The following is an 18993-nucleotide window of genomic DNA, read 5'->3' as shown; positions in this document are numbered from 1 at the left end:
TGCTTGCACAGTAACTTGTAAAACACTGTAAAATAGTCATTAGGTATCACTAAGGTATTCTAGAATGACTCAAACATTTTGGAAAGTCCAATGAAATCAATTGCTTGTGTAGACCACTGGTTCCCAAACCCAATTAATTTTTCAAATTATCTGAAGAGGTTTTTTTTAATTATTATTTTTGCAGGTACCCCGACAACTCTAAGTACATAGAAGAATTTGTATTTTTGAAAAGCTCCAGAAGATTATTCCTAAATTTTTAAAGTTTAATAATAGCATTGTGATAATATAGGAAAATGTTCCTATCAGTAAGAGATGCAAACTGAAGCATGTAGAGGTAAAATTACATGAAATTTAGGACTGAAAACACTTCAACAAGGAAGAAAATGTTAAGGGAAGAATGAAGCAAACATGGAAAAACAGGGTAATTGTTGAATCGGGATGACAGTTACATATATTAATGTAGATACATACTATTCTCTTTACTTTTATACATATTTGAAAATTCTCATATGAAAACAAAGGTCCCTGGGTAATCTGATGATCACCTAGGTTTGGGTCTACACTGTAGGTAAAATAAGCAAAATGATTGATAGCACTGTTTCACTCTTCAGTAAATTATTTTTATGGCACCTAGACCTGGCTTGAAAAAAAGCCAAAATCAAAAAACTATTGCTCTAGTATTGTTTTGCTCAACTTACTGACTTGATAGAGAACATGAAAACCCATCTTGGATGATGAACCATTTACTTACCAAGTAGATCACGCCATTATCAGTGAGAATATATCAACTACAAGTAATGACTTTAAAGTTAAAATATGTTCTTGCTACCATTTTAAAGATTTCTTAACTTATGTCCTCACAGTGAGTTCTCTAAAGTTACCGATTTTCAATTAACAAACTTTTTGGTGGGTATAATGAATCTCTTCGTTACTGTCTCCCCTACTTCCATCCTCTACTGCATTGTCATCAATCACATAGTTGAACGAATAACAGTGATCTTCAGACATTAAAAGGTTGCCAGGAAAGGTTCAAAATTCATAGTTAACAATTGGGATTAAAAACAACAAGCTGTGGGTTAAACAAACCAAATCAAAACAAACTCTTCCATAAAAGAGGTCATTAGGACAAACAATGATCTGTTCTTTAAGGTTAAATCTTACCTAAGTTAGATTTGGCTAACCACAACCTAGACTATATTTTAAAAGATTTTATGCTGGATCCAAATTAGTCTTTGAATAAAAAAGCAGTTAGTACTGGGTGACTCTTGAGTAGCCTTAATATAAAAACAGTGACAGATTCTATCCTCCCAAAGTAAATGATAATTTACTTTTTATCACTCTGTTAAAAAGTGACAAGTTATTAAGACAAGGGATTGTACCTTCTTCGTTTAGAACACTTTTCAAGGCAAGGCTGTGTCATACCGGCAAAGCACACTTTGAAAATAGTAAGAAAAAATGAAAAATTAAACCAATACTTACACTTGTTCTTCTTTTGATTCCTTATTCTGAAAAAACAGCATCAAGAATTAGTAATCTATATCAACTTGTCTGTACAGCATAGTAATATCAACTTGTCTGTACAACATAGATTTAGATCAGTGTTTCTCAAACTTTTTGACCACAATCAAAATAAGAAATACATTTTACGTTACGATGTAAATGCACTTATATACAGATCTTTGTACGTAAGTATAAAACTGAAATTTAAGTTCCACTAAATAAACTTTACCCATAGTATGTGTTATATGGACTGCACGTTTGTGCCTCTCCCAAATTCATATGCTGAAACCCTAATTCCCCAATGTGATGGTAATTGGAGGTAGGGCCACTGGAAAGTAATTAGGTTTAGATGATGCTCTGCAGTCCTCATGATGGAATGAGCGCCCTTATAAAAGACCCCAGAGCTAGATCTCTTGCTCTCGTGTGCGCTCTTTCTCTCCACCATGTAATGATACAGCAAAAAGTTAGCCATCTGCAAACTAAGAGGGTCCTCACCAGACACCAAATCTGCTGGCACCCTGATCTTGGACTTCCCAGCCTCTAAAACTGGGAAAAATAAATAAATGTTTGTTGCTTAAACCACCCAGTCCATGGTAGTTTGTTATAGCTGCCTGAACTAAGACACTATGTGATGAATTCTGAAGCTTTTTTTTATTCCTACTAATTCTATTTATTTTATAAAATGGTAGTTGTGACCCACTAAATTGATTTTGTAATCTACCACTGAGTCATGAGACAACTTAAAAATTATTGATTCGGATATTGGAAATAAGTACTGGGGCTGAGTTTGCACCTACTGATAATCTTGAGACAGAATATGTGTAATTCTCCTTTATGGAATACTACTAACTACAAGAGTTCTTGAAAATCTACACATAAGGTAAAAGCAGACTGATATATTAAGAAATCTTACAGAAAAAGAAGTGTCAGGGAGATCACAATTAGAAGGAAATGTTAAAAAACCCTAAATTTTAAGTTCATTAAAGTAAAACCAAAAAGGCAACATACTACATACAGGTAGTATCAATGACACTCAGCACATACTAATTAAGAGTATTAATTACTTTTATACATTACCCTTCTATTAAGAGTATTAATTACTTTTATATAAGTTAGAGTATTAACTTCTACTACCACCTCTTATTTACAAGAAACTTCAGGGTCTTCTTCCCCAGATTCCATGATGTACTTACAAATTTGTTTTGTTTATTTCTATATACTAAATGGATTTTTGCATTTCAGTGTCTGATCAATGTCCAGCACCAATCTGATTCTATGATTTAGAATTATCAACTCCTACCTTTGTTCCAGTTTACCTGAATAACTGACCGGAAAGACATCTGGTTGTTAATAATGAACACCGAGTATAGCTGAATAGTTTCTGAAACTTTTTAGCTCTCTTATAACAACTTCTTGTCAACACAAGCATTAGCCTGTTCTATATGCATCTCAGCAACTTCCCTTCTGTAGAGAGCACACCCAATTTGAAGGGCTAGATTTATTTCCTGCCATGTTTCCTTTTTTTCCCAAAGGCTTCATCACAAAGCCTTCTATTCTTCTGCCATCTGCTTTATCTCCCTTTTCTATTCTTAACCCTTAATTCCCCTGGGTGGAAAGTGGGAGTAGGAAGGAGGACCTAATTAACTCCCAAAAGAGCTATTTATAATTTGGATATATTAGAAGCTGAATACGAAATTCCTAAATGAAGAAAGAGTAACTACAAAATCTATCTACTAGTTACAAGTTATCACTACTGTTCCCTCTATTTGCTATACAAATTTTACTTTTTCATCATATTCTTCCAGAGTCCCTGATAGATCTTTGTAGGACTTCAACTAATGTTAGGTAGAGATATTGCAGAACACCTATTAACAGAGGACACAACATCATTCATAGGGACTTTGTTCTTATTCTGTACAACACAAGTTAATTTCTGTATGCTAGAATTTTTCATGAGGAAAACTCCTGATTAGAGAATGTGATTGACTTAAGCTTTTTACAACTGGTTGCTTATATTATAACCACACAATTCTTTGTACCTACAATAACAAAGTATAATAGGATTATTGTATGTGAAATAGTCATATGCAAAAATTTCAGCATTCTTAGGTCCTATATTTTAAAATTTAGATTAAAAAGATGTAAGATCTCTCTTCTAATGTCCAAATCTTATCTTGATAAAATTATCTTCAAAGTATCTCAACTTCTTCTAATAAAATAAATTGGAAAAAAAACTTAGGTTGTTGTAAAAAATAACAAAAAACTTTCTGACATTTAGTAAGACATTTTCAATAATACTAGCATGTGAAGTTTTGAGCTGTGTTTACATTTATTTCCAATTGTGTTTATTCCCTGTTTAATTTCAATTTGACATAAAAGTGGGACTTTCCACTGAACTAAAATTGAGAATCTGAGTAACCATATTTTAATTTTTTGGAAGAAAACTATATACCTTTTTGGAAGAGACAAACTATATCCCTTTGGTCTGACAACTGTGTATTTACTTGGCCAGCTTTATGTAGTATTAGACCTGGGATTTACTGATGTTTGGCAAAAATTTAAAAATGTCAGCTAAAATAATGGACCAGGTTGTGTTTTGTCATACAAGAATTGCCTAAAAGTAAGTCTTCTTATTCATCTTTTAAATACATAACTTAATTTTTAAAATAACTTTTAAATGAAATGGTAAGTTATAATAAATGATGGTTATGATAAATATGAAAAATGATATTGATATTTTATTGATCAGAGCATAAATAACCTTTATTTTATCCTTCACCTAAGTGTTCTGTAACTTTCCCTTCATTGTGTTAAATTTCATTTATGATTAAAATTTGTGTATGCTTCCAAAAGACTAGATAACATGGGCTTACCTGATTGTAGTTGGGCAAATATTCTGAGTTTATAATATAATCTACAGAGTGCATCTAGATTTTAAGTGTATGTTTCAAGCCAGAAAATAAAACTTTTTTTTTTTTCCACCATAAAGTTTGCAAAGCATAATGGTTAGCTCTATGCTTGATAAAAACAAAAAACAAAAAAACAAAACTCTTGAGTCCAAATCCATAGGAATCTACAAACATCAAGAGTAAACCAAAATGTAAATGAACTTTGGGTGATTATGATACGTCAATGTAGGTTAACCAATTGTAACAAATGTACCACTCTGCTGGGGGATGTTGATAATGGAGGAAGCTATTCATGTGTGGGTACCAGAGATATATGGAAAAATCTCTGTACCTTCCCTTCAATTTTGTTCTGAACAACAACAAAATTGCTCCAGAAATACAGTCATAGTAAATAAAAAATTAAGTCAAAAACAAAACAAGACTCAACCTTCCTTTGTAATTTTCCAAGCTAATTAAGAGACTTTTTCCTAAAACTGTTATAGATAGTAATAAGAAGTTGTTTATTTTGTAACTGCAAAACAAAAGGAATGAATGAAGCTTCTTGAATTTGTACCATTTTTGTACATTACTGCACTGGTGAGAGCCTTGGACGCAAAGAAGAAAATCAAGATTTCTTAAGGTTTTGAAAAATGCTTCTGAATATATCACTAGAAATATGATGAGAAGCTGTTTTTCAAACACTGAGTAGGCATTTTTTAAATGAGAGTGGTATGCAGAAATTAATGAGATTTCCAAATAACTACTTCAAGTTTCTCATTTGTATATTTAAATGTATAATTGTGATTTAGGGCAGTGAAGTAGGATACACTGCGAGTTTAAATCATTCAGGATCTAATATATACAGACTTCTTTATAGCCACATATTCAATAAACTATTGACATTTGTAAGTCATTTATGCTATATGTCTACTTGAATTAATTTTAAGTTCTAACAGTGAATCCATGTTATTAAATCTAAGTGTTCATAATTAGACATCCCTCTATTATAATGCTAATGCAGTCACTTACCTTTTTATTCTTAGTCTTTTTCTTTTTCTTTGGTTTACTCTTAACCTGACAAGAAATAAATCAATTAATATGCAATTCAAACTGCACAATAAGTTATTTTGTAAAATATATTTCCTCTAACCACGGAAATCTTTTATCTTCTAATATTACACATCACATTTTCTTCCTAGATTCTATAGAAAATTATTTTCATTTTCACTTTGATTTTAATCTCAGTCTTCTGCTCTTGAAAAAATCATTGATCTATAAAGGAATAACATATCAATGAATAGGCTATAGAAAAAAACCTCACAGATCCTCATTTGCATATGTGCATGCATGAACAACGAAGGAGGAAGGGACTTTAAAAAAAATCAACATATTCAAGTCCATAAGAGGAAAAATTAAGTCTGGGAATAACTTAGTGACCATATAATAACTGTTAAAGAAATACAGAGATTCCATCTGCATGATTTTAATTCTATTCCTGTGCAAATGGCATTGAAATATCCCTGTTTTCTTCTTTCTCTCTTCTATTCCCCATTATGCTTTCTTCTATTTTCTATTAACTTCCCATCACTCAGGATGAAGAAACATGTTCAGAAATCTAGCATAGTGCCTGGCACATAACAAGTGTTCAGTAAATGCTGGCAAAATAAATGTTTAAGGCAGGAAAGATTTTGGAAGTACTAGGGAAAGAACCATTCCAATTCAAGCTCTGTGTAAACACTATGGTAAACATAAACTAAGATCATCTGGGATACTGTAAGGACAGCACACGCAACAAACTAAAGGCCCTGATTAAGTTCTGATTTGAATATTAATGAGAGCTTATACTTCCTGGAGATCTTTAATAGATTCTGTTGAAGATTCACTGGGTATCGACGCTCCATCTTTATTCATTTCTGCTAACTGTATTTCAGGGTTTGATTTCACATTTATATTGTACTCCATGAGGGGTGGACTTAGTTCTTCTTCCTCATTCTGTAACTCTTCTATTTCAATACCTAAATGTTAAAAACAAAACACTCAAAATCAGGATGCATACAGTTTTAGCCTCATCATTATTATAAACAAATCCCTCCTCCCCGGCCCTCCCCCCATAAAACACCATCCCAGGAACAGAAATAGAAGACATCTTACTCTGTTCCATCACTAGATGAAAATGAAATGCCCATTTATCAATGACCAAATAGGTACAGATACTAGCCTAGAACCAATCAGTACAAACCCAAATGTTGATACTTTACTGTTATCTTAAGTAGACTCTAAATTTCAGTAAATACTGTTATCTTAAGTGACTCTAAATATAGATATTCAGAACTTAAGTCGACTCTAAATACTAAGTTTTTGAGGATCCTGACATTGACCCTATTAATACTAAAACTACTATAATTTTAGGATAATGAACATTTTTTATTTTTAACTTAAACATTTTTATTGTTTAAGTATAATTTTACTCCAAACAAAACCCATGGTGTTGTTTTATGTACAATTTTACTTGCACAATATGAATTGCATTAAAAAAAAAATCCATAAGAGCACAAAAATGGAAATTAAAAAAATCAGCAATATACCACCTGGCAAAAAAAGTATATAGTTGAACAGTGCACAGTTAACCAGATCAAAGCTACATAAGCTAAAGAGTAGCATATACAAGCAGGTAAAGCAAGCAGGTAGACATTTCTGCCTGTTGAAGTATCCAGTGTTGTTAAAAAAAAGTTAACAAACTATGCTTGGGTAAATCCTGGAGCACATGCCCTAAGACCAAAGCAGAGTAAAAAGGCTCATACTACATTCAGCTGACCAGTAGTAATTTGACCACATGATTTTCCAAGCTTATAACAAACAATTATAGTTTATCATACAGTTTATCTGACCAAGTAAAACGCCTGTAAGTATCCCCTAGCTGTCCCAAGTTGAAAAGTCATCTAGGTATTTTGTTTTTAAACATACTTACGTTGACTGCCCGTTATTGACTGTAGAGCAATTCCTATGATACATAAAGAAAAAATTTAAGATGTACAATTGCAAATGCAACCAAAAAAAATCTGACTGGGACTAAGAAGAGCCAGAAGATTTTTACACTGCACCAATTAATTTTATAACTAACTGTGAAAACAACTAGCTTCACTCATTAATCCAGTTTAAACAAGGCATAATCTTTAGATTATAACATAAAGGTTATAAACTCCTGTTTAGAAAAGGAAAACAAAATTTTGATAGTTCATAATAGATAATGCCTAGAATATAAACACTTTAAAACAAGTAGCACATTCTTATAATTTAAAAAGTCTAAGGTCATGAAGTAATAATAGTCAATTATGAAGCAAACCTCCATTGAAAGTTTGAGTTTTTTTAGCAATATGAATTATCCTGATCAGTCCTCCCTCTCTCTTGCCTATTAATAATTTTTAAGCACCTACAATGCATCAGGCCCTATTAGGCTCTAGATATTGAATGGTGAAGAAGTAAGACAACTTTGCAGTGATTTAGCGGGAACAGTAGATATTAATCAAACAAATGAAAACAGCAACTGTAATAACTACTAGGAAAGAGATATAAGATACTAGGAAAGCCTCTATTAAAGAGACTTGAAGTTTTTCGGTCTACCTAAGTGAGAACTGCTTGAAATGCTTTGAATTTATTTAGTGCTCAAATATTTCTCAAATATTACCTTTATTCTTGTTTATTAAAAATCTCAATAAAGTAAATGTAAAAAAAAAAAGTCTCTTAAGTCAAGGATTCTTGCATGACTTTCTCATATCATCAAAGTCAGCATTCTCTTCTTTTATGCTCAAAGAAAGCTCTTAAAGGTTAAGCAGGAAAAAACAATGGTATCCCAGAGCCTTAGTAAAAGCACTATTATTGGGGCCTAGCAATTATCTCTGAAGAAAATCTGGACCGGTTCAACAATTACTGGAAATCTGGTAAGTTGTACGGTTACATAGCATCAGTGTGGTCATCAGTTGCTCAGTAGGTAATACTTACAACTAATAACTTGGGGACCAGGAAAAGTAACCCAGAATAGCATAGTACGGGTTTCAGTGATGCTGACATGCCTTGAACTCCACTCCCCATGACGACAAATGAGAAGCTATCCAGGAATGTGGAAGAGGAGATATGAAGTCTTTCCCATATCAAGAGACAATGTCTGGGAATGGCTACTGCTGACCTTGGATACTTGCATAAACATTATTTGATTTTTTTTTTTTTAAATTACCCATGGGCATGGCCAATGGATAGCTGCCAAATTTTTAAACTAAATGTCATGGTTCTGCTAGAAAGGAAGAGAAAACATACACTCCTGGTATCTAAAAGGGTATCCTTGAAACACAGCACCTATATTCCATGGTTTTCCTTAATTTTATAGTAGTGATAAAACTCCTTTACTTAAAAATCTTCAACAGTTCCTTTCTGAAAACAAAAACTCCTCGACATGTCAAGAGAAATCCTCTTGAATGTATTTTCTTTATTAACTTTCCCCTACTTTGATCTCAATAAGGCAAAACTTTTTAGTTCCTGCATTACAATATATTTTTATGTTTCTATACCTTTGTTCTTGTTTCCTTCTGAAATGTCCTTCTCCATCTTCTTCACTGGGCTAACTTTTACATGTCATTTAAGAATTCCTTAAATATTACACTCTCCAGAAAGCTTTTTTGGACTCTCTTAGGGTAGGATTCTGGAACATCTCTAGCACTATGATTTTTATTGGTTTCTTGATGAGTCTATGCTCCCAAGAATGTGAGCACACTGAATCTCCTGCCCTTAGCACTGTGTCTGACACATGGCAGTTACTCAGTGAATGTTTACCAGCTGAAGTAAGTAATTATTTTGTACCTTGTTGATAGCAGGATAACATCCTCTGGATGATTTCTGGTACTGGTATGCCTAGGTAGATGGACAGTTGATGGTAATCGAGGGAGATATTCTCAATGGGATTCTCCTTCACTTTCTCGATATCCTCTTGCTTCATCCCAAGGCGCAGAAGAATATCTGAAACTTTTTTCCAAATTGAATTGAATTGTGACTCAGTGAGACCATTCATCAAAATCTCACTAAGGAGGATATCCCTGTATTTGCACAGCCTCAAGATGTCTGCAGACTTAGAGAGATCAGAAGATGGTGGTTCCATATTCCAGCCTTTTTTGGGTGCAGGGAATACATTCAAATGTTTTATGAGAGCTAAGAGGAGGTACAAGTCAAACTGTTTGGACTGTGGTAGCTCCTTGTTTGGGGGATAAAGCAGATGCCATGCTCCACCCATAGGGTGATTGGTCCAAAGATGGTTGTAGTAGGGTTCCAGCACATTCTTGTGTATAAGAAGCTCTTTTTTCAAAAGAGGGGGTGGCATAGCCTCATCAAATATTTGCCGGACAATGTCAGTACCAGAAATGATAATTATATGAAGCAGGTGATAGAAATAATTATAATCAAGTTTGAAGATAGGCATTTCATCTGAAAATGAATTTTGAGAAGTCAAAACATTCCACATTAATGCTCTTTTTCTATGTGGTCTCTCGTATTACATCCTAAGCTCCTGTAGGACAGGGACTATTCCAAAAGAATGAAGTATAATACAGTGCTTTGCCACAGCCAGTGCTCAACAAGCATGCTGCTAACTGTCTAGGTGTCAAAAAATCCCAACAAAAAAACAATATATTCCCAAGCAAAAGAAATCACAAAGACTAATCACCACAGAAGCCTTTCAACCATCCAGGGTTTTGTTCAAGTAAATGAGCTCTGGCAACCAAATGGCATAAAAAATATTAGGCCTTTGAAAATTCTGAAGATTGTCAAGAATGGTAACTGCCAGTGTTTAATTATACTTTATTTAAGCAACTATATTTTATTTTAATCAGCACTGTCCAGTAGAACTTTCTGTGATAAAAATGTTTTAGATTTGGTCTGCTAGCCACTGAACACCTGAAATGCTGCTTTTTTGACAAAGGAACTGAATTTGAATTATATCTAATTTTTCTTAATTTAAATAGCTGCATATGGCTAGTGGCTACCATATTAGACAATACAGAACTATTTCAAAAAACATAAAGTGACCTAATGCCTTACTATGCAAAGTGTAGTCCCCAGGCCAGCAGTGGCATCGCTACGGGAGCCTGTTAGAAGTGCAGAATCTTAGCATCCCTCCCGCCACCGCCCCTAACCCAGAGCTACTGAATTGGCACCTACATTGTAACAAAATCACCAGATGATTTAAATATATGTTAAAGTTTCAGACACACTGACCTGATGATGTTCTTACCCTCTCAAAAAATAAATGACTAAGTTTATTAAGTTTATTAAGATATTTCATCAGTGAAATGCAATAAAGCATGAGAATGAACACTTTTTATTTTTCTGGCTTAATAGCACTTCAGAAGGAGGAAAGTAGACTGAAGTGAATTAGAAAGTAATAAGAACTTGATATATGATGGTGTATTTTTTGTATGAATACCCAAATACATATTTATCATAAAATGCAGCTTTATTATTTTATCCTTCATGATTCTATGTTTCAAGAAATTTTAAAACTAATATTCTGGTTTGATATACTTGACATACACCATGGAGGCAAGCAAGGTTACAAAGCAAATGACCCAAGGAGCTTTCTCTCGGCAGCCAAATAAGACGCTGGCTGGGATCAAGAACATTCATTTCCCCCTAACAAGGACGATTGACACCAAACTATTCTTCCATGGGACTAGGAGCCCTAAAGTATCCAAGTGCTGAGAGGCTGGCATTTCTTAGCATACTCCTAAACAACTGGCACCTAAGTTTAGACTACATGGCCTTAAGCCCAAAATCTTCATGCCTTCCATTTAGCTCTAACTATTAACAGGGAATGCAACAGGAGAGGAGATGTTGCTAGGGAACACCTGCTGGAGTCCAATCTCAGTGTGTAGTGTAGTCACAGCTATACACACCAGACCTAGCAGACTTCTCTACAGGATGCCAAGGTAATATAAGACCCATTTACCTGCTGATTTCTGTCCATGAATTCCAGCCTATGCCAAGTGATGCTTACTTAGTGTAAACCCAAGCCCAGTGAATGATAAACATAAACACATGGTTATTAGTGGCATGATACAGAGCAAGTCAAAACTTTTAATACAGTTTTTAAGAGGAGGCATAGAAGAATAAAACAGTACCTTTTGTACTAAATTTTAAACTGATCTTCGGTCTTATATCAGTATCAGTGATTTTCAGAGACATTAACTTTTTATAACTGCAAGTAGAAAAAAATTAAGTTACAGTTAATACCAAAGTCAATCAAGATTTCTGGCATCAGCATGGCTAAGTAAGTGAGCACTTTCTTCTCCTGGAAAAACTTAAAAACAAAGGAGAAAAAGGAATGAACAAACAAAGCCCACCAATAGGTTTTGACAACCCCACACTGTCATTTTCATTAGAATTATGAGACAAACAGATCTGCTAGATTTCATACCAAGAAAAAAAAAAATCATGGGACTAGCTTATTTGTAAAAAGGCTGTATGGCAGCAGAAACACTGTAAAAAAACCCAGCAAATCCGTAACTCCTTCCAGACCCCCCTCCAACATAAGATCTTTCTACCAATCACTATTCCAAGGAAATTCAACTCATTCAATGACTAGTGATTTAAAAAAGAACAACAACAAAAAAGGCAGCAACAAAGAAACGAGCATAACAGCAATACAAATAACTAGAAAAAAAATGAGGTTAAAAGTAGCAAAATTTATTAAATAGATGAAACACTAAATAAATGTTGCCATAAAACAGATGAAAAACTTGAGACTTGGCACTGAGATGAAATCTCCCACAGAAAACAAACAAAAATGGGACAATACCGCCACAGAATGTTTGTTTAATGAGGACAGAGATTTTGGTGATGCTTGTCATTAACTCTTTTATCTCCAGCACCATAACACTGCCAACCAACCACTACACTGGAAACATTTTTAACTCTAACAGTCTGAAGTACTGGTGAAGATACTGAGCAAAAGGAATTTTGGTGGTGGGAGTGTAAATTGGCAAAACCACTGTGGGAAACAGTTCAGCAAAATCTAGTAAATTTGAAGATATGGACAGATGGCCTACCAGTTGTACTCCTAGGTATAAATTCTGGAAAACTTTCTGCACATATACATCTGGAGACATGTCCAGCCATGTTCACCATAGCACTGTTTGTTATAGCCAGAATTCAGAAATAACCCATATATCTACCAGTGTAATTAAAGTAGTACAGCCTTACAATAAAATTATAGCAATGAAATGGAAAAACTTTAAGAATGCATCACACAAATAATATACAGGTAAGCATAAAAAAGTATCAATAACTACAGCAAATTTATATGGAATACACATTCCAATTTAGCAACAGACATTGTCAAGTTGGATATAAAGAAGCAAGACCTATGCTGTCTATAAAAACTCTCTTTAAATACAGACATATACAGGTTGAGGTAAATAAATGCAAACAGATACACCATTCATATATTAATCCAAAGAAGATAAAAATGACTAACAGGTACATGAAAAGATGCTCAACATCACTAATCATCCAGAAAATACAAATCAAAACTACAATGAGAGATCACCTCACACCTGATAAGATTAGCTATCATCAAAAACACAAAAGATAATGAGTGTTGGCCAGGACAGGGAGAAACAGGAACCCCTTTGGTGGGAATGTAAATTGATACAGCCACTAGGGGAAACAGTATGGAGGGTCCTCAAAAAATTAAAAACAGAATGTGATCCAGCAATCCCACTTTTGGGTATACATTATATATCCAAAGGAAATGAAATCTCTAGCTTGAAGAGATACCTATATCCCCATGTTCACTGCAGTATTATTTACAATAGCCAAGACATGAAAACTACTAAATGTCTAACATGGATGAATAAACAAAATATGATTTATACCCACACACACAGGAATATTATTCAGCTATAAAAAAGAAGGAAATCCAGCCATTTGTGACCACATGGATGAATCTGGAGAGCATTATGCTAAGTGAAATAAGCCAGACAGAGAAAGCCAAATACTACATGATATCACATATATATGGGAGCTAAAAACCCCCAAATTCACAAAAACAGGAAGTGAAATAGTGGTTGCCAGGGATGAGGGTATGGGGAAAATGAGTAAGGGGGTCAAAGGGTACAAACTGGGGATCCAATTCCAGTGTACAGCACAGTGACTATAGTTAACCATACTGTTTGTATACTCGAAAGTTGCTAAGAAAGACCTTTTTTTTTTTTTTTAAGATTTTATTAATTCTAGGGAGAGAGAGAGCACACATGTGAGCAGGGGGAGAAGCAGAGAGGGAGAATCTCCAGCAGATTCCACGCTAGTCACAGAGCCCAACATGGGCCTTGATCTCACGACCCTGAGATCACAACCCCAGCCGAAACCAGGAGTCTGACGCTCAACTGACTGGAGCCACCCAGGTGCCCTAGAAAGTCGATCTTAAAAGTTCTCATCACAAACACACATGAAAAATGTTAACACATCTATCACCTCACACAGTTAACTAACCTTACTGTGGTAATCATTTCACAATACATATACGTATATCAAATCACTTTGTATACTTTAAACTTATATAATGTTATATCTTTAGAAAGCTAGGAAAGGGGCACCTGGGTGACTCAGTCGGTTAAATGTCCAACTCTTGATTTCGTCTCAGGTCATTATCTCAGGGTCCTGGGATCAACTCCTGTTTGGGCTCCGCACTCAGCAGGGAGTCGGCTTGAGATTCTCTCCCTCTCCCACTGCCTCTCCACCCAACCCTTCCTTCCCTCCCCGCCCCCCGCCCCCGGGCTCATGCACACTCTAATATATAAATCTTAAGTTTTTTTATTTTTAAGACTTATAGGAAAAAAACCCAGCAGCAATAAGGAAAAAATAAATAGATCATGACCAACTGTTATTTATCCCAGGAAAGCAAGGTTGGTGCCCAATCTGGTCTGATAACAGCATTTCAAAATAAGTGAATGTAATTCAGCATATTAACAAATTAAAGAATAAGAAAACCATATGACCATCTCAACACATGCAGAGAAGCATTAATTCAATACCCATTCATGATCAAAATTTTCAGAAAACTAGGAAAACAAAAGAATTTCTTCAACCTAAAAAAAGCTCAACTATAATCTACAGCTAACAACATACTAAATGGAAAAAAGTGGTCTTCTAAGATCTAGAAAAGGCAACGATGTCTACTCTCACCACTTGTATTTAACATTGTACCAGAGGACCTAACCAGTGCAGTAAGAAAAATAAACACAAAGTATATAAATTGGAAAAAAGAAATAAAGTTGTCTTTAGCCACAGATGATATGATCATCTGTAGAAAACCTCAAAGAATCTACAAAATGCTATTGGAATGATTAAATACCAAGTCACAGAATACATGTTCAGTATACACAATTCTATATAATAACTAGAAATTAAAATTTTAAAAATATCATTTGCAACAGCATAAAAAAACCAAATACATAGGGACAATCTGACAAAATACTTACGAGACTGTACACAGAAAACTACACAACATTCCTGTGCAACATCAAAGAAGATATAATTAAATGAAATTATAGTCCATGTTTATGGATGGGAAGCCTCAATATTGTTAAGAGCAAATCATTCCTAAATTGATCTACAGAGTCAACATAATCCCAATCAAAATCCTAGCAAAAAGTTTGAAAAATTTTATAAGGTATTTCTTAGATTTATTATAAAATAGCAAAGGATCTAGAACAGAAAAAAATAGTTTTGAGAAATAAGAACAAAGTTGAACTCACACCACCTAATTTCATAAGATAATACAAAGCCATAGTAATGAAGATAGTGTGGTATTGGTAAATGGACAGATAAATGAATAGAGCACAAAAATGAGTTCAGAGGGACAATATATATAATCTATAGATCACATATATGTATATAGATGTGACAGAATGAACCTTGACCCTTATGTCACACCATATGCAAAAATTAACTTGAAAATGGACTATAAATCTAAATGTAAAACCTAAAACTTTTTAAACTGTTAGAAAAAATATAGGAGAAAATCTTTTGATTTGAGGGTGGAAAAATTTTTCTTAAAAACACAAAAAGCATTAAGCATAAAAGAAACATAAGACTTCACTGAAATTATTAATTTGTGCTTTTTGAAAGATAGAAAATAAAGACATTCCATGGGCTAGGATAAAATATTTTTAAAGTACATATTAGATAAAGAACTTTTATCTGGAATATACAAAGAAATCTTATACCTCAAAATAAGACAAACAATCCAAAGAAAAAAATGGGCAAAAAATTAGAATAGATAATTCATCAAAGAAGATATATGGGTGGCAAACACATGAAAAGATATTCAACTTCATTAGTCATTAGGCAAATGCAAATTAAAACCACAATCATATACCATTACACACCTGCAGAGAAACTAGAACTCTCCAATATTGCTGGTGAGAATGATAAAATGTACAGCTGCTTTGAAAACCATTTGGAAGTTAGTCTCTTTAACCTTAAACATATACCATATGACTCACTACTCTTGCTCCTAGGCATTTGCACAAGAGAAATGAAAGCATGTGTCTATACAAAGAGTATATATGTGAATATTTATAGTGGCTTTATTCATAATAGCCCAAACCAGAAACAACTCAAATGTCATCAACTGTTGAATGAATAAATAAGTTGTGGTACATCTATACAATGGAAGACTACTCAGCAATAGACAAAAATAAACTAGTGATACATGCAATAACATGGATGAATCTCAAAAGCATTATGCTAAGTGAAAAAGTTCAGATGCAAAAGGCTTTCCTACTAAAGGACAGTAAAAAGCAATGCTATCAGAACAGATATTGGGAGAGGGGAATGACTGCAAAAGAGATTTGGGGGAAACTTTTGGGAAGATAAAAGTATTCTGTATCTTGATCATGGTAGTGGTTACCCAATTGTATACAAAGAAATTCATTTAAATGTTTATTTCTAAAGAGTTAATTTTACTGTATATAAACTGTAGCTTGAAAAACCTGACCTACAAAAAGAACTTCAGTGTTTAGAAATGCATTTATAAATGGCACATTTATAAAGAAGAGCAAGAAAAGGATGACTGTGATGGTCGGGTAACAGTTACCTAGGGAGAAGATGAGGAGTTGGGGAGACAGGCACAGTGCTTCTGCAGTGGCAGTGCTGGCAAAATCCTATTAACTTGGGTGGGGATACAGGGTGTTTGCTTTATGATAACTGTTAAACTGCATTTGTATTTTGTGAGCTTTTCCTTATATATATTTTAATAACAATAAAGAACCATCCTGTTATTCGTAAAACCCCATGAAGTAGCTCTTCCAGTTTGGGTACTGAGATCCGGTTACGAGAGGATTCTCCCACAGAAAACAACTAAAAAACCTGGGCAGGTTACCAAAAGCAGCTCCCTGAGGCACTGGAGAGTAGAAAGAAAAGACCAACTCTGCTGAGAAGAGTACATGCTCAGGGGAGAGGAGGAGAGGGCTGGATGAAATGTTGGTAAGTTCACCTATCTTAGAGCTTTTAGCCTGGGGCTAGGTATAGCCTGGTGGAAAGCAAAAGTCTCCTGAACTGCAGGAGCCAGAAAATTGAAGCCTGGGAACCACGGCTACTGAAGAGAGTGGGGGAACCCCAAAAGGGAAAGAGTCAGAGAAGAGATTCCCAATTTTTTCTAGCCAGACCTCTGACTGCCAAAACCACACATGTATGGAACAGACTCAAAGCAGCTCAGGTGAAGGCAAAAGATCCAAACTGAGACTGGAACTACCACCCCCCAAAAAAAGAGTTCACAGTTCATATCCAAGTTAACTGACTGTCAAAATAAAAATAACATACCCATTGCAGAATAATGGAATTCAGAACCTCTATTATCTGCCATGTATTCATTGAGTACCAGCTATATGTCAGGAACCCATATGGCATTATGTTATGCACTAGGAATATACTAGTAAGCAAGATAAAGTGCTTGCCTTCAAGGAGATTACAGTCAAATGGAGGAGATAGCCAAGAAAGTATAATAAAACTTAGTACAAGTTGACCTTTGAATTGAACATGGGTTTGAACTTATACATGATTTTTTTTTTTTTTTGGTAAATTCAGTATAGTACTGTAAATGTATTTTCTCTTTCTTACAATTTTCTTAACAACATTTTCTTTCTTCTAACTTACTTTTTTTTTAACAATACAGTATATAATACATATACAAAGTATGTGTTAGTTGGCTGTTTATGCTATCAGTAAGGCTTCTAGTCAACAACAGGCTGTTAGTAGCCTGTTAAGTTTTGGGGGAATCAAAAAAATTACATGCAAATTTTTGACCGTGGGGGGCAGGGAGGGTCAGCACCCCAACGCCCATATTGTTCCAGGATCAATAGTAAATTTTTTAATAGAAGAAGTAAAGGAAACACGTGATAGATACACTTAACCTAATGTAAGTAAGGCTTTCCAAAAATTTTAATCAGGCAAAGCCAAAGGAGTAGAGTATCCAAGCAAGGCCTGGAGGTCAAATAGATGGCATACCTAAGAATTAAAAGAAGCTTGGTATAGTTGGTGCATAAATAGTAAGAAAAGAATGACGAGAGAGGACACTAGTGAGTGCAGCAGGGACAAAGTTGTCTAAAGAGCCAACCTAAGAAGTCTGAACTAAATTAAGACAATGAGAAGCCTCTGAAAGATTTTTAAATAGAGAAGTGATATAGTTCAATTTTCATTTTTGAGAAGTGTTCTTGATGGCTATGTAAACAATAGACATGAAGAAAGGTAAGGCTAAGGACAAAAAGGCCATTTAGAAGCTGTTTCAGAATTCCAAGTGAGAAATAATAACTTCATTTAGTTTAATGCAAATGTAGGGGCAGAAGTAAGGAGGCATTTACAACATTTTTAAGAAGCTGAATTGACTGGACTTTAAAAAATTACAGTGCAGTGTTGGGAAGAAAGATTCCAAGTCCATTTGTGGGCATGCTGAATTACAGATATTTTTGGAAAATAAAAGTGGAGCTATTTAGTACACCAATAATAGATCTAGATTTTAGGAGTGGAACCTGTGCTAGAGGTAAAGACTTGGGTTTTCATTAACTCATGAAGGAAAACTTATGTCTTAGATATCAATGCCATATTCCTGGTAGACTGAAAAACGGTAGAAATTTACACTTGCAATAGAAGAAAAGAGAATCAAAGAATTAGGAGAATATTTTATATTGAAATTTCTAATTTCAATAGCAATAATGCTGTATACCTCTTTGAGTTCCCAGCTTATACTGTATCTTCCTCTGCAATATAGTTTTCTCATCCAAGAAATAAGACAATTCTAATTGTCAGACAAGCTTGGAGGCCTGGATGAGTTTTGAAAGCTAGAAGAAAGTTTTTATATCATAACAACCTAATTTAAATGACTTTAAGAAAAATATGTTCTGTTTTCAAGAAAGGATTATTTTCATACTTAAGGGAAAAGTATCCACCTAATTTACTCTTATTTACTTTAGAATTTAAATGTCTACAAAGTGGAGAGAGAGGGGGAAATAAATGTCAACCCAATACAATTTTTTCATACAGCTAATACTACCTTTAAACTTAATGG

At 34.2% G+C, this 18993-nt stretch overlaps 1 protein-coding gene across 6 annotated transcripts in view; it reads right to left on the bottom strand.

Annotated features, from left to right (window-relative positions):
* The window catches only part of DZIP3 (DAZ interacting zinc finger protein 3), a 96318-nt gene that overhangs the window by 32981 nt on the left and 44344 nt on the right, over positions 1-18993 (bottom strand). For 5 of the 6 annotated variants that reach the window (XM_028110605.2, XM_088024405.1, XM_028110607.2 and 2 more), the window contains exons 13-18: positions 11549-11625; positions 9240-9857; positions 7357-7389; positions 6234-6403; positions 5418-5462; positions 1480-1505 (exon numbers count right to left, since the gene is read on the bottom strand). In XM_028110605.2, the coding sequence (XP_027966406.2) occupies positions 1480-1505; positions 5418-5462; positions 6234-6403; positions 7357-7389; positions 9240-9857; positions 11549-11625 (969 nt within the window). The remainder of the gene's footprint in view (positions 1-1479; positions 1506-5417; positions 5463-6233; positions 6404-7356; positions 7390-9239; positions 9858-11548; positions 11626-18993) is intronic. The other variant, XM_028110608.2, reaches the window with a different exon arrangement.

The sequence above is a fragment of the Eumetopias jubatus genome, unplaced genomic scaffold (assembly GCF_037043125.1).
Source record: "Eumetopias jubatus isolate StellerSeaLion01/CBP00866 unplaced genomic scaffold, mEumJub1_p1.0 scaffold_1, whole genome shotgun sequence".
Taxonomy (NCBI): domain Eukaryota; kingdom Metazoa; phylum Chordata; class Mammalia; order Carnivora; family Otariidae; genus Eumetopias; species Eumetopias jubatus.
Note: the sequence above shows the minus strand (reverse complement) of the source record. Positions and strands in the feature narration are given on the sequence as shown.